Raw genomic sequence first — 18,365 nt, 5'->3', positions numbered from 1 at the left:
TTCTATAGAAGTTACTCAAGAAATCTAATGGGTATAAAACCATAGTTCTGTAAATCAGTATATTAATACTCATTTTCCATGGAGCTGTGCTGTTTTGCAAAAGTTGATCAGCTAGAATATAGAATATGTAGTAAACTACTAATACAGATTTTTGGCCAATTGTCTATCAAGGAGATAATTTCACATTAAAGCTAGTTATCTTTCTAGAAGGCCTCATCACATAACGTTTTTAAAGATTCAAGTGTAAATCTGATCTCTGGGTGTAATCCAAATGTTTTTAAACATCTATAAAACCCTCATGACTTCATCAGGCTCTGGATGAAATTGGAGCAGAGAATCAGTCATTATAAGATAGGGTTTGTAGTGGTTACCATTAAATTAATAAATCTTTGGAAATAATTGTTTCACAAGTCAAGGACAGGGATGGGAGTGTATGAAAACTGAGCTTGTGGCACTAGAGTGTGCTGGATAAGATGTTAACAACACAAAACTTGTTGTAGATGGCAGTAATCAACCTATCTAGTATGTCCCAAGATCTCTGTTTTCAATTGCTAGAACAGTTTCTGCACTTGAAACTTTGATACCCAAGTTTCCTCCAAGAGCAGTTGCTTCTTGTCTGCATATCAGAGCAGAGAATGCATTTTGCATTTCAGAATGCAAATCATAAATAATTGCAGAGGGTGAAGCTACCCTTGTATTTATCAGATACCTGTCACAAAGGATGACAGCCAAGGGAAAAAGCACTCCCATAGCTATGGGTTGTACACAGGGAGCTAATTTCCATGTTTTTAGACTTGGATTCCCCCTGGTGCTCACCCCAGTCCTGTAAGGAGGGACAAACCAACCGTTTAATTAAGGAATTATCAACACGCTAATAATTGTATTTGAAATAAAATCAGAACAAACACATCACCTTTTCCTGCAACATGCCTGACTATCTGCGTCCCTCAGTTCAAGAAGGTCAGGGAGCTGCTGGATAGAGTTCAGCACAGGGCCACAAAGATGATGAAAGGAGTGGAGCATCTCCCTTATGAAGAAAGGCTGAGGGAACTGAGGCTCTTCAGCTTGGAGGAGACTGAGGGGTGACCTCATTAATGTTTACAAATATGTAAAGGGTGAGTGTCAGGATTCTGGAGCCAGGCACTTCTCAGTGATGTCCAATTGATAGGACAAGGGGCAATGGGCACAAGCTAGAACATAAGAGATTCCAAAGAAACACAAGGGAAAACTTCTTCAGTGTGAGGTTGACAGAGTACTGGAACAGGCTGCCTAGATGGGCTGTGGAGTCTCCTTCTCTGGAGACATTAAAAACTGGATGAGTTCCTACTCTAGTACCTACTCTAGGAGGTTCTGCTCTGGCAGGGATGTTGGACTAGATGATCTTTCAAGGTCCTTTCTAACCCTGAAGATTCTGTGATCTGGCTGGATCTCACCACAGGCAAGAGACAGTTACAGATCCAATTACCTTCTGCCAGCTGGCTTAGAGTGCTTTCCCTTGGGTCAAGGGAGTCCTCCACCCAAGCTGAGAAGCTCATAAATCACACAGGGTTATGCAATGAAAGACAAGAGAGCCGTAAAGATGAATAAAATTACAGGATTTATCTTGTGAGTTGGTGTGTGAGAGACAGAATCCAGAGACAGAGAGGATACAGGCAAGTTCTAGCTAAGTCCTATCCTCCATATAATTTTGATGTCCCTAGAGTGAAGGGACACCAAGAATAGGACTGAAAATTGTCACCACTCACTCAAGAAACATGTTGGCTCTGACACTTTGGTTTACTCTTGTATGCAGAGGCCATGTCTTCACTTCCTGCCAAACCACACGTTGACTCCTCTCTACTAGGGGAACTCGTAATGGTGTGCAGTCACTGAAGATGTCAGCAGGTGATACTGGGTGCACTTAGGCCTTGCTTGATGCTCTGTCTCCCTACTGAAAGCTGGGAATAAAAGTCTGACCCAAGAGAAGGGGAAAGGAAAGAGGAACCCCCTGTCTAGTCCATGACCAGGACACATCCCACATTCTTGCAGGGCCTTCTTAGGCTCTGCTGGTTGCTGTTGCATGTCCTACTAGGCCTGGGGCCTTCTGGAATGAGGCTGTAGGTCTTGCCAGACGTGCTGCTGTTTCCCTAACTGTGACTGTCCAGGGGAAGGACTACAGTAAGTCTGACCTGCCATCTGGCCTTCCTCTAGAGAAATCTTTTTTTTAATCTTTAGATCATTTTTTTTTGTACTTCTGCTGTATGAAGGAAAAATTTGCTTTGTGTGTGAATATAAACAGTAGTTCAAGTGTTGGTGATTTTTGCTAGTGGCCAAAGCATGTGCAGGTCTTTGTTTCCTCTTCAAGCCAGAACTCCGTCCTCTTTCTTGTGAGTTTTCTAATCAGATGGAATGTCTGCAGAGATAAGGTATGGTAAGGTGTGGTGGGACTCTGCTGTCTGCACGAACTCCAACCTTACAGTTTACATAAGACCTGTTCTAACTAGTGGGAGTGGATGGTTCTGCAGCAGGTCAATATTGCACAAGCTACTTCCAGAGTGAGTTAGACCAAATGGCTGTCCAAAGGCAAATTTTAGTTGGAATGATGCATGAAGTCCTGGCTTTCAAGTTTGCACTGGCTGTGCAGTCAAAAGAGGTTATGGATTTTCAAATATTTCTTAATATGTGTGTTCTAGTATTATATCCACATCTTCAAGCCAGAAGAAATTGCTTTCAATACAAATAGTACAGTTGATTGATGCTTTTTTACGGTCTTCAGTCATTACTACCTGCCCATACCAAACTGTCACACATGCCTGTAACTATAGGCAACAGTTTCCCACTCTGGTTCCTCCCAAAGTCCTGGGAACAGGTTCACCACTGGCAAACATCGACCTGATTCCCCAGCAACCAAACAGGCCGGTACCACCTGACAGCACTACTTGATATTGGCTTGAAATCTAAATCTTCATGATTCCATCTATCATATCTTATGTTAAGTTACATAACATTTGTGTGTGCTATAAATACTGGGCAGGCTTTCTCATAGCCCTCTGCTTAGCACAGGAGTCTGGTCTTTAAAGGTATATAGGATTGGAAATAACTGGTTCCACAAATGTAGCATTAGAGCAATAGTTTATATAAAGCCCTTCATCCTGCCTGGCACATGGTGGTTTATATTCACTGCAGAGATGACTCTCTGAGCACTCCAAGTGTGATTCTCCTCTGAGAGGAGACCAAAACACATGGATTCAACACAAGACTCTCCTTGCATACTTAACACTGCTACGAATTAAATAAATGCAGTCCCTTCTGTGGTAGAGGGCAGCAACCATTTCTGTCTTACCACATTACATATCAAGGAAAGGACAACTCTAGTTAAGGATATAAAGCTTCCTTTTCTTCAAAAAAAGTGCCACTTGGAACTTTCAGTACATTCCATCTGAAAGAAGACTATGCAGGAATCATCATGGTCTTCATTTTATCTAAGTTGAAAGAGAAGATCTTAAATGGACCTTCTCAGTTGTGAATATTTTGTTCCAGAAAGTCTTAAATAAAAATTGGAGAGCATTATACTCTATGGTCTTTCCAGATTCTAATACAAGGGCAGGAGAGAAGCTATGAGGTACTTGTGTATCTACACAGGCCTTTGGAATCATTCAGAGAGTTGATAAGGGAAATACTAAAAACCACTGGACAACAGCTGTGTATAGTACTGCAATTCATGGCTCAGTACTGCATAGTGCTAAGCACCCTCTTAAAGGCTGAGAATTCTTCATCCCCAATGTCTTTCCAGCACTCGAAGGCCTTCAAATCCCTCCAAGAAACATCTTGTCATCTCTTCTGGGATTAGCAGCCTCTGTAAAATTCCACCTCTCAAAGCTTCCTTGCCTTACATGTTAACCAGAGATGATTATTCCAGAAGAATGCACCAAGGTACAGCATAGTCAAAATGAAGCAATCCACTTCTTGATGACTCACAGGTACTTCTTGTGTGTGTCTTGGAAAGGGCAGAGGTCCTTCCAGAGTTCTGTGGTTTAATATTTGCAGTGCCTCAGTTAAGTAAAGAATATGACTTGGAGGTGTTTTCAGAAGAAGTGGATGGCTCTGAAGTAGATACTCTGTATTTTCCTGCAAAACAAAGCATAGTGGTTAGACATAAGGACATGCAGTGTCTGGGACATGTTGGCACTGCAAAGTAAGGACAGTTAGACCTGCCCTGATGACCCAGGTGGTTTTGATGCAGCCTTGATCCTGGCTGGATTACAGCAATACCAGCAAACACAAAACCTGTCAGTGTGATGACACAGCCAGGATATGTCAGCTTGCATTGGTAGTCATGCCACAGGTTAGTAATTTACTCATACAAATGGAGAGACTCATGGTCCTTCCTGAGCATGAGAATGCATCTAGAACACATGCTTTTGAGACAAATCCCAGCTCCTTTCTCTTGTGATTGCTAGGCTCCAAACTAAGACACAGGCAGACAGATCACGAGAGGAGAGTGTGGAGGAGAGTGTTAATAACATGGGAGTTTCAGGTGTCAGCAGCATGGCAGGCAGTTATGGGCAAGTCTTCTTCTGTTGGGAGGCTTCTGTATCTGGCTAGTGTACTCATATACCTTACTGTAGCAGTCTTGGGCATCAACTTCTTATTCCATTATTTGACTAATAAACAGATTTGCACAAAGCAGTTGCTTGCCTACGTTGAACTCCTTCGTATCTTACTTTGACCAGATGTTACCATACTCTCCGAGTGACGATTGGATGTAAAGATGACATATTTAGGAATGAAATTATGCCTTTTTTTCAACAATGCTTCTTGCAAAATAAAGACTGGAATGGTGATATCCATAAAATGTCAGCCAGAGACCCTTTGAAGAGACACAGCTCCCAGGTGGTGAAAACTAGTAAACAAATAGTAAATTAATTGAGGAGCACTGTGTCCTGATATCATTAAGCTCCAGACGAGTTAGTGGGTTTTAGAAAGGCAAAACATGGCACCATCCAATACTTATTTTAGTGTTAGACAATTATGCTGTCAGCATTATGCTACAATCACAGCCATCATGCTAGTGGTACCAATGACTTACTACAGTTCTCGTGTATCAGAATTTTAAATACCATCGATGGATAGACAAATCGATTGATAGATATCAAGGTAGGTGTACCCAAAGAGTGAGAAAGCAGGCAAAACCTTGTTTGTTCTTCAGTAGGACATATCTATTGGCACATACCTGTTTTCCCACATAAGTTGTTAAAGGTTCTTGAAAATGGGTAGCTCATGGCAAGCATTGGTGTCACCAAGATCAGGGAGGTTGACTGTAAGAGAGAAAATTGCTTTTTGTCAAAGATCTTCTTGGTAACCACATTGAAGGGATAAAAAGTTACAGCAAAATGTTGTTGAGTAATACCAGCAGGCAATCCACAGAGGAGCAAGTCACATGTTTGCGAACCAAGTTCATCCATTTGCTTTTTTATGATGGTGATGAAGAAGATCAACTTTAAAAGAAACTGCAGGACACAAACAGCAAGTCTCTAACTCTTGGCAGGGGAAGATGGCTTAGGCTCCAGAGTCTGTCATATCAGAAGGTATAGAGTTGTGGTCCCTTATCTGAGGGGGTATATCCATTAAGGTAACCAGAAAAGCTACGATTTACATGCTTGGGGGTGGCCGCGAAAGGCCAGTAGTGATTGGAGATAATCAGAGGCAAATCTAACTTGGCACACTAGAGGGCAATAGAACACAACTCTCTACAGTCCAGATGGGAAGGAAGGCACACTTTGCTGCTAAAATAAGGTTTCTTTTCCGGTTCTGGACTGGTTTGAAAGTTTAACAGTATTAGTACAAAATATATGTTAAAAATAAGTACAGAAAACACATCTTTTTCTCTTCAGTCCCTCTCTGTTCATTAGCTTGTACCATGGTGAGGGAAATTATGCAGTTTGGAGCATTGACACCTTATATTATAAGGTAGTAGAGGAAGAAGGTAAATAAATCACATCTAAAAAGTTTGATCAAAGATTTTGTTCTCACTTATTCATTATCAGCAGAACTGCCAAGGAAATATGTCAATTCTCTTTGCCTGCAGCAGCTTCCAGCTTCCACTGTTGGAAGTGTCTGGTGCAGGAGATTTTGTTGGAAAAGGACATCGGAACTAGACTCCAAGACTGAACAACTTGCCTTCTCAGCTTTATTCTGATGGATGTTAGTGACTGTTATGAATGTTCAGAACTTAAGTATAGTGGTGATGTGGTTGAGAGTGTTTGGATTAGTTTAAAGGGCAAGGCCAATAAAGCCGATATTGCTGTGGGAGTCTGGTATAGACCTCCCAATCAGAGTAGTGAAGTAGATTAAACATTCTGTAAGCATTTGGAAGAAATCTCACAATCACTTACCATTGTTCTTATTGGATATTTCAACTCAGTACTGGGGCCACTCCTATTTAACATCTTTATTAATGATCTGGATGAGGAGATAGAGTGCTCCCTTAGTAAATTTGCAGATGATACCAAGCTGGGTGGAAGCGCCAATCTGCTCGAGGGTACAGAAACTTTACAGAGAGATCTAGATAGGCTGGATGACTGGACCAAGGTCAGTTCCATGAGTTTCAATAAGGTCAAGTGCCGGGTCCTGCCACAACAACTCCCAGCAGTAGTATAGGTTTGGGGAGGAGTGGCTGGAAAGCTGCCAGGCAGAGGGACCTGGGAGTGTTGGTTGACAGCAGCTGAACATGAGCCAGCAGTGTGCCCAGATGGCCAAGGCGGCCAACGGCATCCTGGCCTGTATCAGGAGCAGTGTTGTCAGCAGGAACAGGCAGGTGATCATTCCCTGTACTCGGCTTTGGTGAGGCTGCACCTTGAATCCTGTGTCCAGTTTTGGGCCTCTCTCTACAAGAAGGACAAAGAGGTGCTGGAGAGGATACAGCGGCAAGCTACCACACTAGTAAAGGGTTTGGAGCACGTCTCCTGTGAGGAATGCCTGAGGGATCTGGGGCTGTTTAGCCTGGAGAAAAGAAGGCTCAGGGGAGACCTCATCACTCTCTATAACTACCTGAAAGGAAGTTGTAGCGAAGTGGGGGTCAGTCTGTTCACCCTAGTAACAAGAAATAGAACAAGAGGAAACAGCCTCAAGTTGTGCCAGGGGAGGTTCAGGCTGGATGGGAGGAGGAATTTCTTTACTGAAAGGGTTGTCAGGCATTGGAACAGGCTGCCCAGGGAGGTGGTGGTATGAACATCCCTGGAGGTGTTTGAGACAGGTGGATGTTGCACTTAGGGAAATGGTCTACTGGTTGATAAGGCTGGGACAAAGGCTGGACTCGATGATCTTAAAGGTTTCTTCCAGCTGAAATGATTCTATGAGTCTAGATGTCTATACAGGAAGGAATGAAGACACTGACATGCTTAACGATGGTTGTTTCAGTTATTGCTGCCTTCTTTCCAGTTTCCTGGGAAAAAGGAATTTTTCCCACAGTCAGATTAACACCACATCCAGTAAACATCTTTTTCAAGCCAGAAACAGGGAACAGTGCATTAGGAGATGTTCTCAGACTTGAGTTCCCAAGAGTAATCCTCCTGTAAAAAACACTGGAATTCTTGGAGTACCAGTTAAAAAAACAAAATCCAGGTGGAAGATTCTGAGGATCCTAAATGAAGAAATGTGAGACAGAAACTGCATCTTTTCTATCTGATCCCGAGATCCCAGATGGGTTGTTGAGTGTCCATTTCTGGGGACATTCAAAACCCACCTGGATGAGTTCCTGTGTAACCTACTTTAGGGGTCCTGCTCGTGCAGGGGTGTTGGACTAAATGGTCTTTTGAGGTCCCTTCCAGCCCTTAAGATTCTGTGATTCTGTGAGATCTGAATGTGGCAGATCATTGGAGCGTTCAAAACTTACAGTGCTGCTCTGCCTGGATAATCACAGGCTGGCTCCTCCTGGGCTTTCAGCACACTCCTGAAGAGATCTATACTGGGCCCAATACTGTTTTAACATCTTCATTAATTGTATAGATGATGGGAAAAGTGCACCCTGATTAAGTCTGCAGATGACACAAAACTGGAAGAAGTATATGACAGATGAAACTTGTCATTGCTGTCATTCAGAGGGACCTTGAGAGGCTGGAGAAATGGAACAACAGGAATCTATGAAGCTCGGCAAAGAGGAAGGCAAAGTCCTGCTTTCCCTGTAGAGGAATAACCTCAGGCACCGGGACATGTTTGATGCTGTCAGGATGACTGGAAAGGAGTAAAGACAGACCCAGACTTTTCTCCTTAGTATCTAGTGAAAGGAAAGAGGCATTGAGAAATACAAGAAATCCAACTTAAGAACCTTTTTTACTGTGAGAGTGGTCAACACAGGAAAAGGCTGCATAGAGAGATTGTGAAGTCATTCCTGGAGCTACTCAAAATCCAACTGGACGTGGCTCTGAGAGATATCTGATCATGCTCTGAGTGGGAGAGTGATACTGGATGAGCTCTGGAGATACTTCCCAACTTCAGAAATTCTGTGATTCTTGTGAAAGCTGGAGTGATTCAAGCCAATGCTGTTCCTCTGAGCTGACAGTTTAGCCCTAATGGACTCCTTAATTCCTTTGAGGCTATGTACAGATGTATAGTATCTCTCTTAACTATACTGTTTTCTAAATTTGCTTCCTAGTTCTTTAGAAATACATCTACAGGCTCATCTGAATAAACCCTTTCAAATATCAATATGAACTTAAGCTATATTGTCATATAAGGGTGAAGCTACCTTTTATCACCATTTTATTTTTTCCACCCCAAGTGACAGTGCTTAGATTCTGATACTTTCAATCCCTTACCCATCCTGGAGTGGCCTCTTTCATAAGGGGTTATAAATGCAAAAATGTAAGTTGAAATAAGCATTTCTGTGTTAGAATACACAAAGTTATCCATCCTCATGCAGCCATGCCACACAGAAGTTGTTTTTTTTCCTATTTCCTATATTCAGTGTCTGGGAATGTGACTCCTCTTGGGCAGAAGTAAACACACCTTTGGCATCAGTGGGAAGAGAATAACAAACAACTTTGTAGCAATGGCATGTTTTCAGCCACCAGAGTTCTTTGTGAGGTGAATATTAGTCCATGGCCTCATCTCTTGGCCCTCTCCTAGGTCTCTAAGACACTCCTGGATCACTGAATCAATGACCCCCTGTGTGGTTATGTATTATGTTGCAAAGATTTGTCAAGACTGTTGTAAAAGTAGTTAATCCTGTGATTTTCCTCCTTTGTTCACACTGAGAGACCATCTCCCCAGTGTCTCTAACGTGTACTGGTTGCTTAATGATGTAAGCAGATTTGCACTTGGATGGATCCAAGGATGTTGTTTCTTACCCAGAGAGAATCATAGCACAGAATCATAGAATCAAAGAATGATAGAACTATAGGGGCTGGAAAGGATCTCTAAAGATCATTCAGTCCAACCTCCCTGCTCAAACAGGTCCATCTAGATCAGGTCACACAGCAATGTGTCCATGTGGGTTTTGAAAACCTCCAGAGAAGGATACTCCACAACCCTCCATGGGCAGCCTGTGCCAGGGCTCCCTCACCTGAACAGTAAAGGTTTTGCTTATGTTTAAATGGAACTTTTTTGCGTTCCAGCTTTTGTCCATTACCCCTTGTCCTGTCACTGGACACTACAGAAAAAAGTGCTGCCTCATCCTTAATATATACCTTTCAATAACTTGTAAGTATTAATGAGGCACCCCCCATTCAGTCTCTACAGGCTGAACAGTCCCAGATCCCACAGCCTTTCTTCATAAGAAAGGTGCTCCAGTCCCCATGTCATCTTGGTAAAGGTGAGGCCTCAGGGAAGAGTTTTACAAAAGCCAAGTAAGCCTTCAGCATGTTCTTTCCACTTCTGGCTATCAGAGGTACAGGGACTTGTGGAGGCAAAGGCAAGACCTTGGTGTGTAACAGCCTTTAATAGTCTATCAAGCTTTATACAAAATGAACTAGAAAAAAAGCTGAGGAGAGTGTCAAGCATCCACATTATCCAGGAGAAAGGAGGTTTAAATCTCCTTTGTTTGTTTTGAACTTTCGTTAGGGTCAAGTCAGGCCCTTAATTATCAGAGTGGCAGCATAAATTGCTTTTCCATTCCCTACCAGTTGTCTAGGCTCAAGAGTCCCGTGTCATTTTAGCCCACCTCTTCAGTGTTTGTCCTGCTCTGCATCCTTTCAGTTGGGCTATATCTCTTTTGAATTTGGCTATGTTCATTTGTCCCCATGCCAGAATTACAGTTATTTATAATATTTTTGTTCATTGAAATCTGAGTCTTTCCAACACATAGACATGATTTGACAAAAGATTAATACTTTCTTCCATTTTCTATTCCTAGCATAAAGTGGAGGCTAACTTGTCTCCCTGTCTCAGAAGTTAAAGTTACAATGTCTTTGTCCTTTCCTGCTCATAGCTGAAGGGCATCTTCCCCAAGAAATTCCCTTTGAATTTCTTCTTCTTCAAGACATATCCTTTGAATTTCTGAAATTTTATCTTTCTTAGAGTTTCAGTTGTATTTTGTAGTTCATTACTTGTGGAATTTAGAGCAAATATCCACCAACTTCCTTCTCATTTTTTACAAATTGTAGGTAAAATAATGAACTTTGAAAAAGTGGGTATAGTCATAGAATCATAGAATGGCTTATGTTGGAAAGGACCTCAAAGATTCCAAGCTCCTTGTTGTGACCAGAGACACCTTCCACTAGACTAGGTTGCTCAAAGCCCCATCCAACCTGTCCATGAACACTTCCAAGGATGGGACATCCGTAATTTCCCTGGGCAACCTGTTCCAATGTCTCACCACCCTCACAGGGAAGAACTGTTTACTAATAGCTAATCTAAATCTACCCTCTTTCAGTTTATATCCTTTACCACTTGTACTCTCACTACATGTCCTTGGGAAAAGTCCCTCTTCAGCTTTCTTGTAGGCCTCTTTAGGTACTGGAAGGTTACTCTAAGGTCTCCCTGGAGCCTTCTCCAGGCTGAACAACCCCAACTCTCTCAGACTGTCTTCATAGGACGGGTGCTCTAGTCCCTTGATCATCTTTGTGGCCTCCTCTGGACCTGCACCAACAGGGCCATCTTCTTATGTTGAACACAGTACTGCAGATTAGAGGGGCAGAATCTCCTCCCTCAACCTGCTGCCTACTCTGCTTTTGATGCAGCCCAGAATACGATTTGCTTTCTGGGCTACAAGTGTACATTGCTGACCCATATTCAGTTTTTCATCCACCAATACCAAGTCCTTTTCCTCAGGGCTGTTCTCAGTCACCTAGTCTGTATTTGTGTGGGGGATTGGCCCAACCAAAGTGTAGGACTTTGCACTTGGCCTTGTTGGACTTCACAAAATTCACACAGGCCCTCCTCTCAAGCCTGTCAAGGTCCTTTTGGATTGCATCTCTTCCCTCTACTGTGTTGAGTACACTGCTCAGCTTGGAGTTGTTGGCACAGTTGCTGGGGGTGCACTCAATCCCATTGTCCACGTTGCTGACAAAGATGTTAAGTTGCTCTGCTCCCAATACCAACCCCTGAGTAATGCCACTCATCATCGGTCAGTTATATTTATGTTGTGAGTGTCTTCTCTTTCTCTGAGTGGTTCTAACAAATAATTCAGAATACAGAATGCATTTGACTTAAAAGACACTTGCAGAATGCTAACCTATTCAGCAGTAACTGAAATACAAACCTTTGTTTGCTGTGAACTCCATTTGGACACTGAATTCCTCTTCAGCAAGGCTTCTTGTATCTATTAAAAAAAATAGTCAGTCGGTATTACGTTCAAATTCCAACAGTATTTTCCCACAATATAAGAAGTAGTTTTAATTCTTACCTTCTTGTCCCAGAGAGTCCCAAAAACCAAAATGAATAATCCCTAGAAGACAATTAAATGCAGTTTGATGACACCAACCTCTTAATTGCAGTAGCTAGAATTATCTCAAACATTGTCTATATTGACTATTTAAACTCTGAACTCTTTGACAGAGGGCACTTTTCTAAATGCATCTCACATTATGGACTGTTGATGTGGTAGGAGATTTCTAGGCCTTACCTACTTAAACTGTGGGTATACCTGACCTACAAAAGTGACACAGATCATATGCTACCACTAAACATATCTGGAAGAAGAGAACTTTGTGCCCTGCTTATGCTCCCCAGATAAGCTAACAAGCTCACGTAAATGACAAGTGAATTTGGTCTGAAGCATAAAATGTTGAAGCCATTCATAAAAGACAGAGTGTACATAACTACTGTGTCCTTAAGAAATCCCATTGTATTGGGATCCTACTGGTCCCATGTTTTAAAAATCATACTAACTGAAAACTCTCAATCACATGTATTTTGGTCAATCCCTCTCTTTATTATTAGTAATTTATTATTACTAATCAGTATTATCCCAAACATGCTGAAGCTTGCCCACTCAAATATAGTGTTTTTATTATGAATGTTTTTATTCCCCTCCAAGCACAGCACTGCAAGAGTATCACTACATGTTAGATGGTCATAGAGGGAACAAAACCAGGGAGGGTGTGGAGTGTCCTTCTCTGCAGGTTTTCAAAACCTTCCTGGACACGTTCCTGTGCGACCTGGTCTAGATGGACTGGGTTCTGCAATGGGGTTGGACTAGATGATCTCTAAAGGTCCCTTCCAACCTCTACCATTCTACGATTCTATGATACATAAGTGTAACTCACCTGCAAAGCATTGAGCAGAACAAAGAGGATGTGGAAAGCCCGGTGGCTGTTTTTAATGACTGTGGCAAAGCCAAATCCCCAGGTCAGGCCTAACAGTGGTGTCAAGATGGCCACGCTTTTGCCAATTTGAAACAAAGACTTCCTCTCCTGCCTATTTGACCTATCCCCAATAGTTGGCCTCAGAATTTTTATTATAACAACTGCGGTGATGAACAAATTCATGGCCACGATGATCAGAGCAGGTACAATGAAGGCCAAGAGAGCTTTGCTGTCCTTCCAGTTGAGCCAGCAGACATCTTTTCTGGTGTAACTGTTCTTTGGCAGTGTCACAGCGATGGTAGTGACTGCAATGACAAAGGGGCACCCATATCCCAGACAGAATGCCACTGCTTTCTGAGCAGTCTTGCTTGTGTTATGCAAGATGAAGACCAGTCTGTAGAAAAGAATGAGTCCAAGGCTGAGCATCCAGAAAAAGACGCACAGGTAGAATAAATGGATGAAGAAGGTGGCCACAAAACAGATATTTCTGCTCATTTGTTGGTTTCGGTCATTGATGGAGGCGGTGACAATGAACCAAACATCAGCAATCAGGAGTGACATAGCTATGTTGAGTATACAGACATGGCGCATATAGGAGGTCGTGTTGTTTGTCACATATTTCCAGACCAAGGATTCAATTATAATGCAGGTCACCAAACTCAGGATTGAAATGGTCAGGCTGACATAGGTAATATAATCTTCAAAGATGAGCTGGGAGGATCTATCAGGTGACATCAGAATGGAAAACGATGTCAAGTGATTGCAGGAGCAAATGACATGATCTTCTACTTCTGTGGGTGTGCAACCATGAGTATCCCATCCCCCTCCATGTTGGTTGAGGGTGAAGTTCCAAAAGACGCACTGGGGCATCTTTAGAGAGGAGTTTTCCTTTGCAAAAGTCATATTAATGTCAAACTTCTGGCTTCTGTTGCTGCTCACAGTTGTTGTTATCAGTAAGCCATTCACATACTCAGACTCGTTCTGGGGCAAAATATGTCCAAGTGTTGAGTACATTACACTGATAATGGTTGAGTTTTGAGTTAGAGACTGAATTTCAGTTTCACCAATGAGCACGTTAACTGTGAGATTTTCTGTACTGTGAAAGTTCTTGTTATAATTTGTGCTTCTATTCTCTGTGACAACGATACCTTGTAGCTGAAGGGTGTTTGCAGACACAGGAGGAATGGTATTATTAACTGGTTGGAGGCGCAGGGAGAAATTTTCTACTGAATGCAGTAACAAAGAACTTTTGAGTATTTCCTCTTTATTCAGATCTTCCCAGGCTTCAGTTGTGGAATCAGCAACAATAAAGTCTACTGTGGAGAGGAAATTCTGGAACAACAACAGAATACTGCTGTTACTGAAATCCCATACAAATCATTGCTGTTTCTGATGGTAACTTCTGCATGATCCAAAAATTCCCATTTGAAAAGAGCCAAGATTTTTTTGTTTTGTTTTGCTCAATCCATGTGAAAGCTTTAGTTGTTAACCCTCTGCATGCTGTTTCCTCTATCTTAGATTGCTAGAGACATTTATAGGTCCCTAGAACATTTCTAGCTGCTAAGCACACAGTAGTCTCTCTTTCATGCATAGGCTCCTTGTCTTCATCATTTTGACTTTTCATAAACTCTATATCTTTGCTGTAATTTCATTTTCACTGCCATTTCATCTTTTTCCCTTAATACTTTCCTGTTCCTGACCCTAACTAACTGGGAAACTTCTTCAGAGAGAATATCATCCCTTGTGACAAAGGGGCGAAAGAGCTTGATAAGTATAAGTAAACCTTAAAATTAAAACTTACTTGAATAGTGAGCTCCTCTGCATCTGCTGGGATAGAGGAGATCATATCCAGGATGGTAACAATTGCACCTAAGTTTGCAGGAGAACTGTTTATTGTGTTTTGCTCCTTTCCTGTCTTTTCCTTAAGCTCTGCAAGGTAGTTAGGTAGGTTTGCTTTTGCCTCAGGACTGTTGACCAAGGACTGGAACAGAAGATAACAGTACGTCACAAGCGTGCAGTTTGCCTGGAGCTTGATCCTCCTTCATGCTTTGAGCTTATGTCAACTGCCACTAGCCAAGGCAACACCTGACCATGGCTGAGGGAACACTCCAGATCACCTGGATGCTATGAATATAGTCACCTTGTCTGGGGGAGTGTTCATGTGTATGGATGTTAGCCATGCAGTTCCACATGCCGTCAGGGACAGAGACGGAGACCTGGTCTCTTTCACTGACTTGTGTAGATGTAACCAATTATTCTTTATGTCTTTTAAAACATAGTTTTAATTAAATATTTTCTCTTTTTTTAGTGTTCCATATACATTATAGATTATGCTAAGCACAAAAAAGCCTAACAAACTTTTTTGCTGTCTCCTACATGACCCACATCCACTGTCCACCCCCTCAACCTCTAGAACATTACCTCGGCACTAGTCAGTAGGTTGTTTATTGGTACAGACAGGCAGTCATTCCTTTTAACCTTCCATGATTTGTTGTAGCACTTGTAAATTGTATTGCCTCGGGTAAAATCATCTGTATTATTTAACTGACGGCATGGCTTTATTAACGTGCCCCCTTCTCTTCCAACGCCAAAGCTGTCTGAGCAGGAAACTTCTGTAGCTACAGGTTGAGAAAAAGACATAGAGGTTGAAAAATAAGAAGCAAAGAGATTAATAATTTACCCCCACCAAATCTGTGACCTCCTGAAGTGCAGAGGTCTTTAAATTAGTTAGGATTTCTTTTTTTTTTTTCTTTTAATCACAATATTGAAAAGGAAATGGAACAAACCAACTTGGTTTTGAGTAGTGAATCAAATCAACAAACTACTAACCAAAGTTTTAGTATTTAGTTTGTTAGACAGAGTTAGATGGGAGTGGAGTGAGCTTATATTGACCAATATGTGAACAGTAATCCACATAAAGTTTACTCTGCTAAGGGACTCAGTGTTGCTGTAGCACTTATAGTAAATGCATTGTGACCTTGATAGTGAGGCCTCAAGGTCTTTTTGATGAATAGTGAGTCTTGCTAACTAGCTTTGATTGGGTTAGTCATATCAGTATGTATCTACCGATTAAAGTAAATAAACAGTCTGCACATTTATCGCCTAAGAGAGTGAAATCTGGCCAGATATTGTGATTCAACAGTAGTCATCACTTCCATGGAAAAAACAAAATTTCTGCATTATGGGGATAGCCAACATTTCTTTGTTTTCAATTTAGAGTAAGAAGCTGAAATATCCCAACTGATCAGAACTAAATGTCAGAACTGGGTCTAGCAATGTTGAATTTGAATTACTCATGATTCCCTGCAGAGCTGACTGACACCTGGATCTGCCCGGGTCTCTGCAGCACCTCATAGCAGTTGCCGTTCTTATGTTTCAAGTGGATTTTCTCTCCCATAGGCTGACCTCCTGAGCTAGGTGACAATCTTTTATGCTAAATTGTTGGTACAATGCTAAACTGTTGGTGCAAACTGGGAGCTGCACGACCTTATTTCAACACAGGAGACAAAGCTTGGTGATGCAGGCTGCACCAGAGGGAGGCAGGAACAAAAGATGACTGAACCATAACTGCTTGGGAACATACTGGGGCCACTGTCAAATACAGTAAAGATAAAACATCCCATCTGTTTATTTTTTATATTACAGCAACATATATATTTTCCTCCGTGTTTCAAGTTTTGCCATCAAAAAAGGAGAAAAAATTCTTGGCTAAAAAAACCCCAGTTCCCATTAGGTGTCACCAGTGATAAATTTGTGTCTTCTGATCTAACAAAGATAATGAGATTTACAATTTAACAGCTTTAACTAGTAACTTCTTTCTTACCAGGTATTAGGTGCAGTCTTATACTGTCACTGTTGACTTTCTGTCCAATGTGGTTAATAAACTTGCAATATGCAGTCAGCTTTTTCTCTTTGCTACATTCTGTTTCTGTGTAATTGTACATGTAGCAAAACAAGTTTCCTTTTTTCCTTTTCCCTGTAAGGAAGGATTAAGACAGGTAAAGATGGATTTGTGGTTAATCAGGTAGCAGACATCACAGAGCTTCTGCAAAACTTTCTTTTCTCTGGGTTCTAGAGAAAAAAAACTTCCATTGTGGAAAAAATTCCTCTCTGTATGCTGATCTCTGCCTCTTGCCACTTAATAAATCTTCTGGCAGGTGTTGCATGGTCATTACTTTTTCAATTACTGGTGTATGAGCAAATTCTACTCAAACCCTCTTCTACTGTACAGGAATCAAAATTTGCTTTAGAAACCATTTTGGAAAATATTCTTCCTGCTTCTGCTTCTAGTACAGGCATTCATTTCAGCTAGGACACTTTTTTACTGTCCTTACATGGTTCTTTTTTTTAAACCCAGGATCTGTACCACACTCCCATTGCTTTTTACTGTGCCTGTGCCTGTGAGTGCCTGACTGCAATCCCTTCCAACAAGATCTTGGCATTTTTTTTAGCAGCTGAAGGTTTCCTCAGTCTCTGCCTGCTTTATACTTCAGCCAGTTGTTTTTGCTCTCCTGCATGTTTTCTGAGTTAGTTTAAATGGCTCTTCTTTACTTTCTTTGCAATTAATTGGTTTGTAAAACTTGAAAACCTTTAGTGTATAAAAACACACCAGGGAAGCCACTAAATTACACTAAACTTGAAGACATAGAAGCTTATGCTTCTGTGCTGTTAAAGATATGTTATCTGTGTACTTGAACAAAATAATAGTTACTTGAATTGCATTCTTAATGTGTTATTATACATCTGTCATTAGCTAGCAGATCATCTTCTTAAGTAACTTTTCCTTGATACTTAATGCAAAAAACTGGCAGAGTGGAAGATAAAAACAAATAAATGGAATTATGCAATTTCTAATCTGAAAAATGTTGAGGATGATCACCTCTAACTGCCTGGCAGGGTAAATCAAACATTGAGTTTAGCTCTTACATATTTACCACTAGAGCAGGGACTTCGATTGCTCTTCTGTTAGTCTCAGCCATGCTCCCCAAGCACAGCAGTCACCAAAAAAAAGTCCATTACCCTTTTTTTTCCCACTCTCAGGAGTACTTGTGGGTTGTACAAATTGGCTACAGAGACCTAATTAAAAATTAAACAAAAAGGAGGGACTGGGTTGTGAAACACAGTGCAATGAGTGATTCCGACAGTTTATTGTTTCTTACCAACTTGAAATTCATTCTGTTTAACCACAAATGTAACAGTGTAATCTTCAATGGCGTTAGCTCTTATGCAGCACTCAAGGGGTTGTTGCACTTTGCACTGTATAGATGTCTCAATGGGGTCTAACAGGATGTTCTGCTTCAGAGGCAAGGGAATAACCTTGATTGTCATGTTGGCAGAACTCTCTGAGTACTTCTGGGAGAATGTGCAGATGTAGGTGCCTGAAAGGAATGACACAAAAACCATGTCTCAGTCAACAGAAGTGCTTCTCAACTTCTGCTGGACACAAGCTCTATTTCTGATCAAGTACAGTGTTGTTGGCAGCATCATGTCTTGCTGCTCTCCAGCAGTCATGCTTTTAACTATTTTTAAAAAATTATTTATTTACTGTGGCAAGGCTTCACAGTGATTGGCACAGCTACGGATACTGTAAATGATCTGGCATGGAGATTTCATTATCTTTGTAACTAACAGAGACCTTCTGGA

General features: G+C 41.4%; 1 protein-coding gene across 2 annotated transcripts in view; it reads right to left on the bottom strand.

Annotated features, from left to right (window-relative positions):
* Positions 1-1,574: 1,574 nt before the first annotated feature.
* The window catches only part of ADGRF5 (adhesion G protein-coupled receptor F5), a 47,772-nt gene continuing 30,981 nt past the window's right edge, over positions 1,575-18,365 (bottom strand). For both annotated transcript variants that reach the window (XM_061990083.1, XM_061990084.1), the window contains exons 15-23: positions 17,882-18,100; positions 16,546-16,698; positions 15,144-15,340; positions 14,524-14,703; positions 12,684-14,054; positions 11,822-11,863; positions 11,678-11,737; positions 5,213-5,297; positions 1,575-4,107 (exon numbers count right to left, since the gene is read on the bottom strand). In XM_061990083.1, the coding sequence (XP_061846067.1) occupies positions 4,031-4,107; positions 5,213-5,297; positions 11,678-11,737; positions 11,822-11,863; positions 12,684-14,054; positions 14,524-14,703; positions 15,144-15,340; positions 16,546-16,698; positions 17,882-18,100 (2,384 nt within the window). In that variant the 3' untranslated portion in view covers positions 1,575-4,030. The remainder of the gene's footprint in view (positions 4,108-5,212; positions 5,298-11,677; positions 11,738-11,821; positions 11,864-12,683; positions 14,055-14,523; positions 14,704-15,143; positions 15,341-16,545; positions 16,699-17,881; positions 18,101-18,365) is intronic.

This window comes from Colius striatus, chromosome 2, assembly GCF_028858725.1.
Source record: "Colius striatus isolate bColStr4 chromosome 2, bColStr4.1.hap1, whole genome shotgun sequence".
Classification (NCBI taxonomy): Eukaryota; Metazoa; Chordata; class Aves; order Coliiformes; family Coliidae; genus Colius; species Colius striatus.
This window is presented reverse-complemented; position numbering and strand designations above follow the sequence as displayed.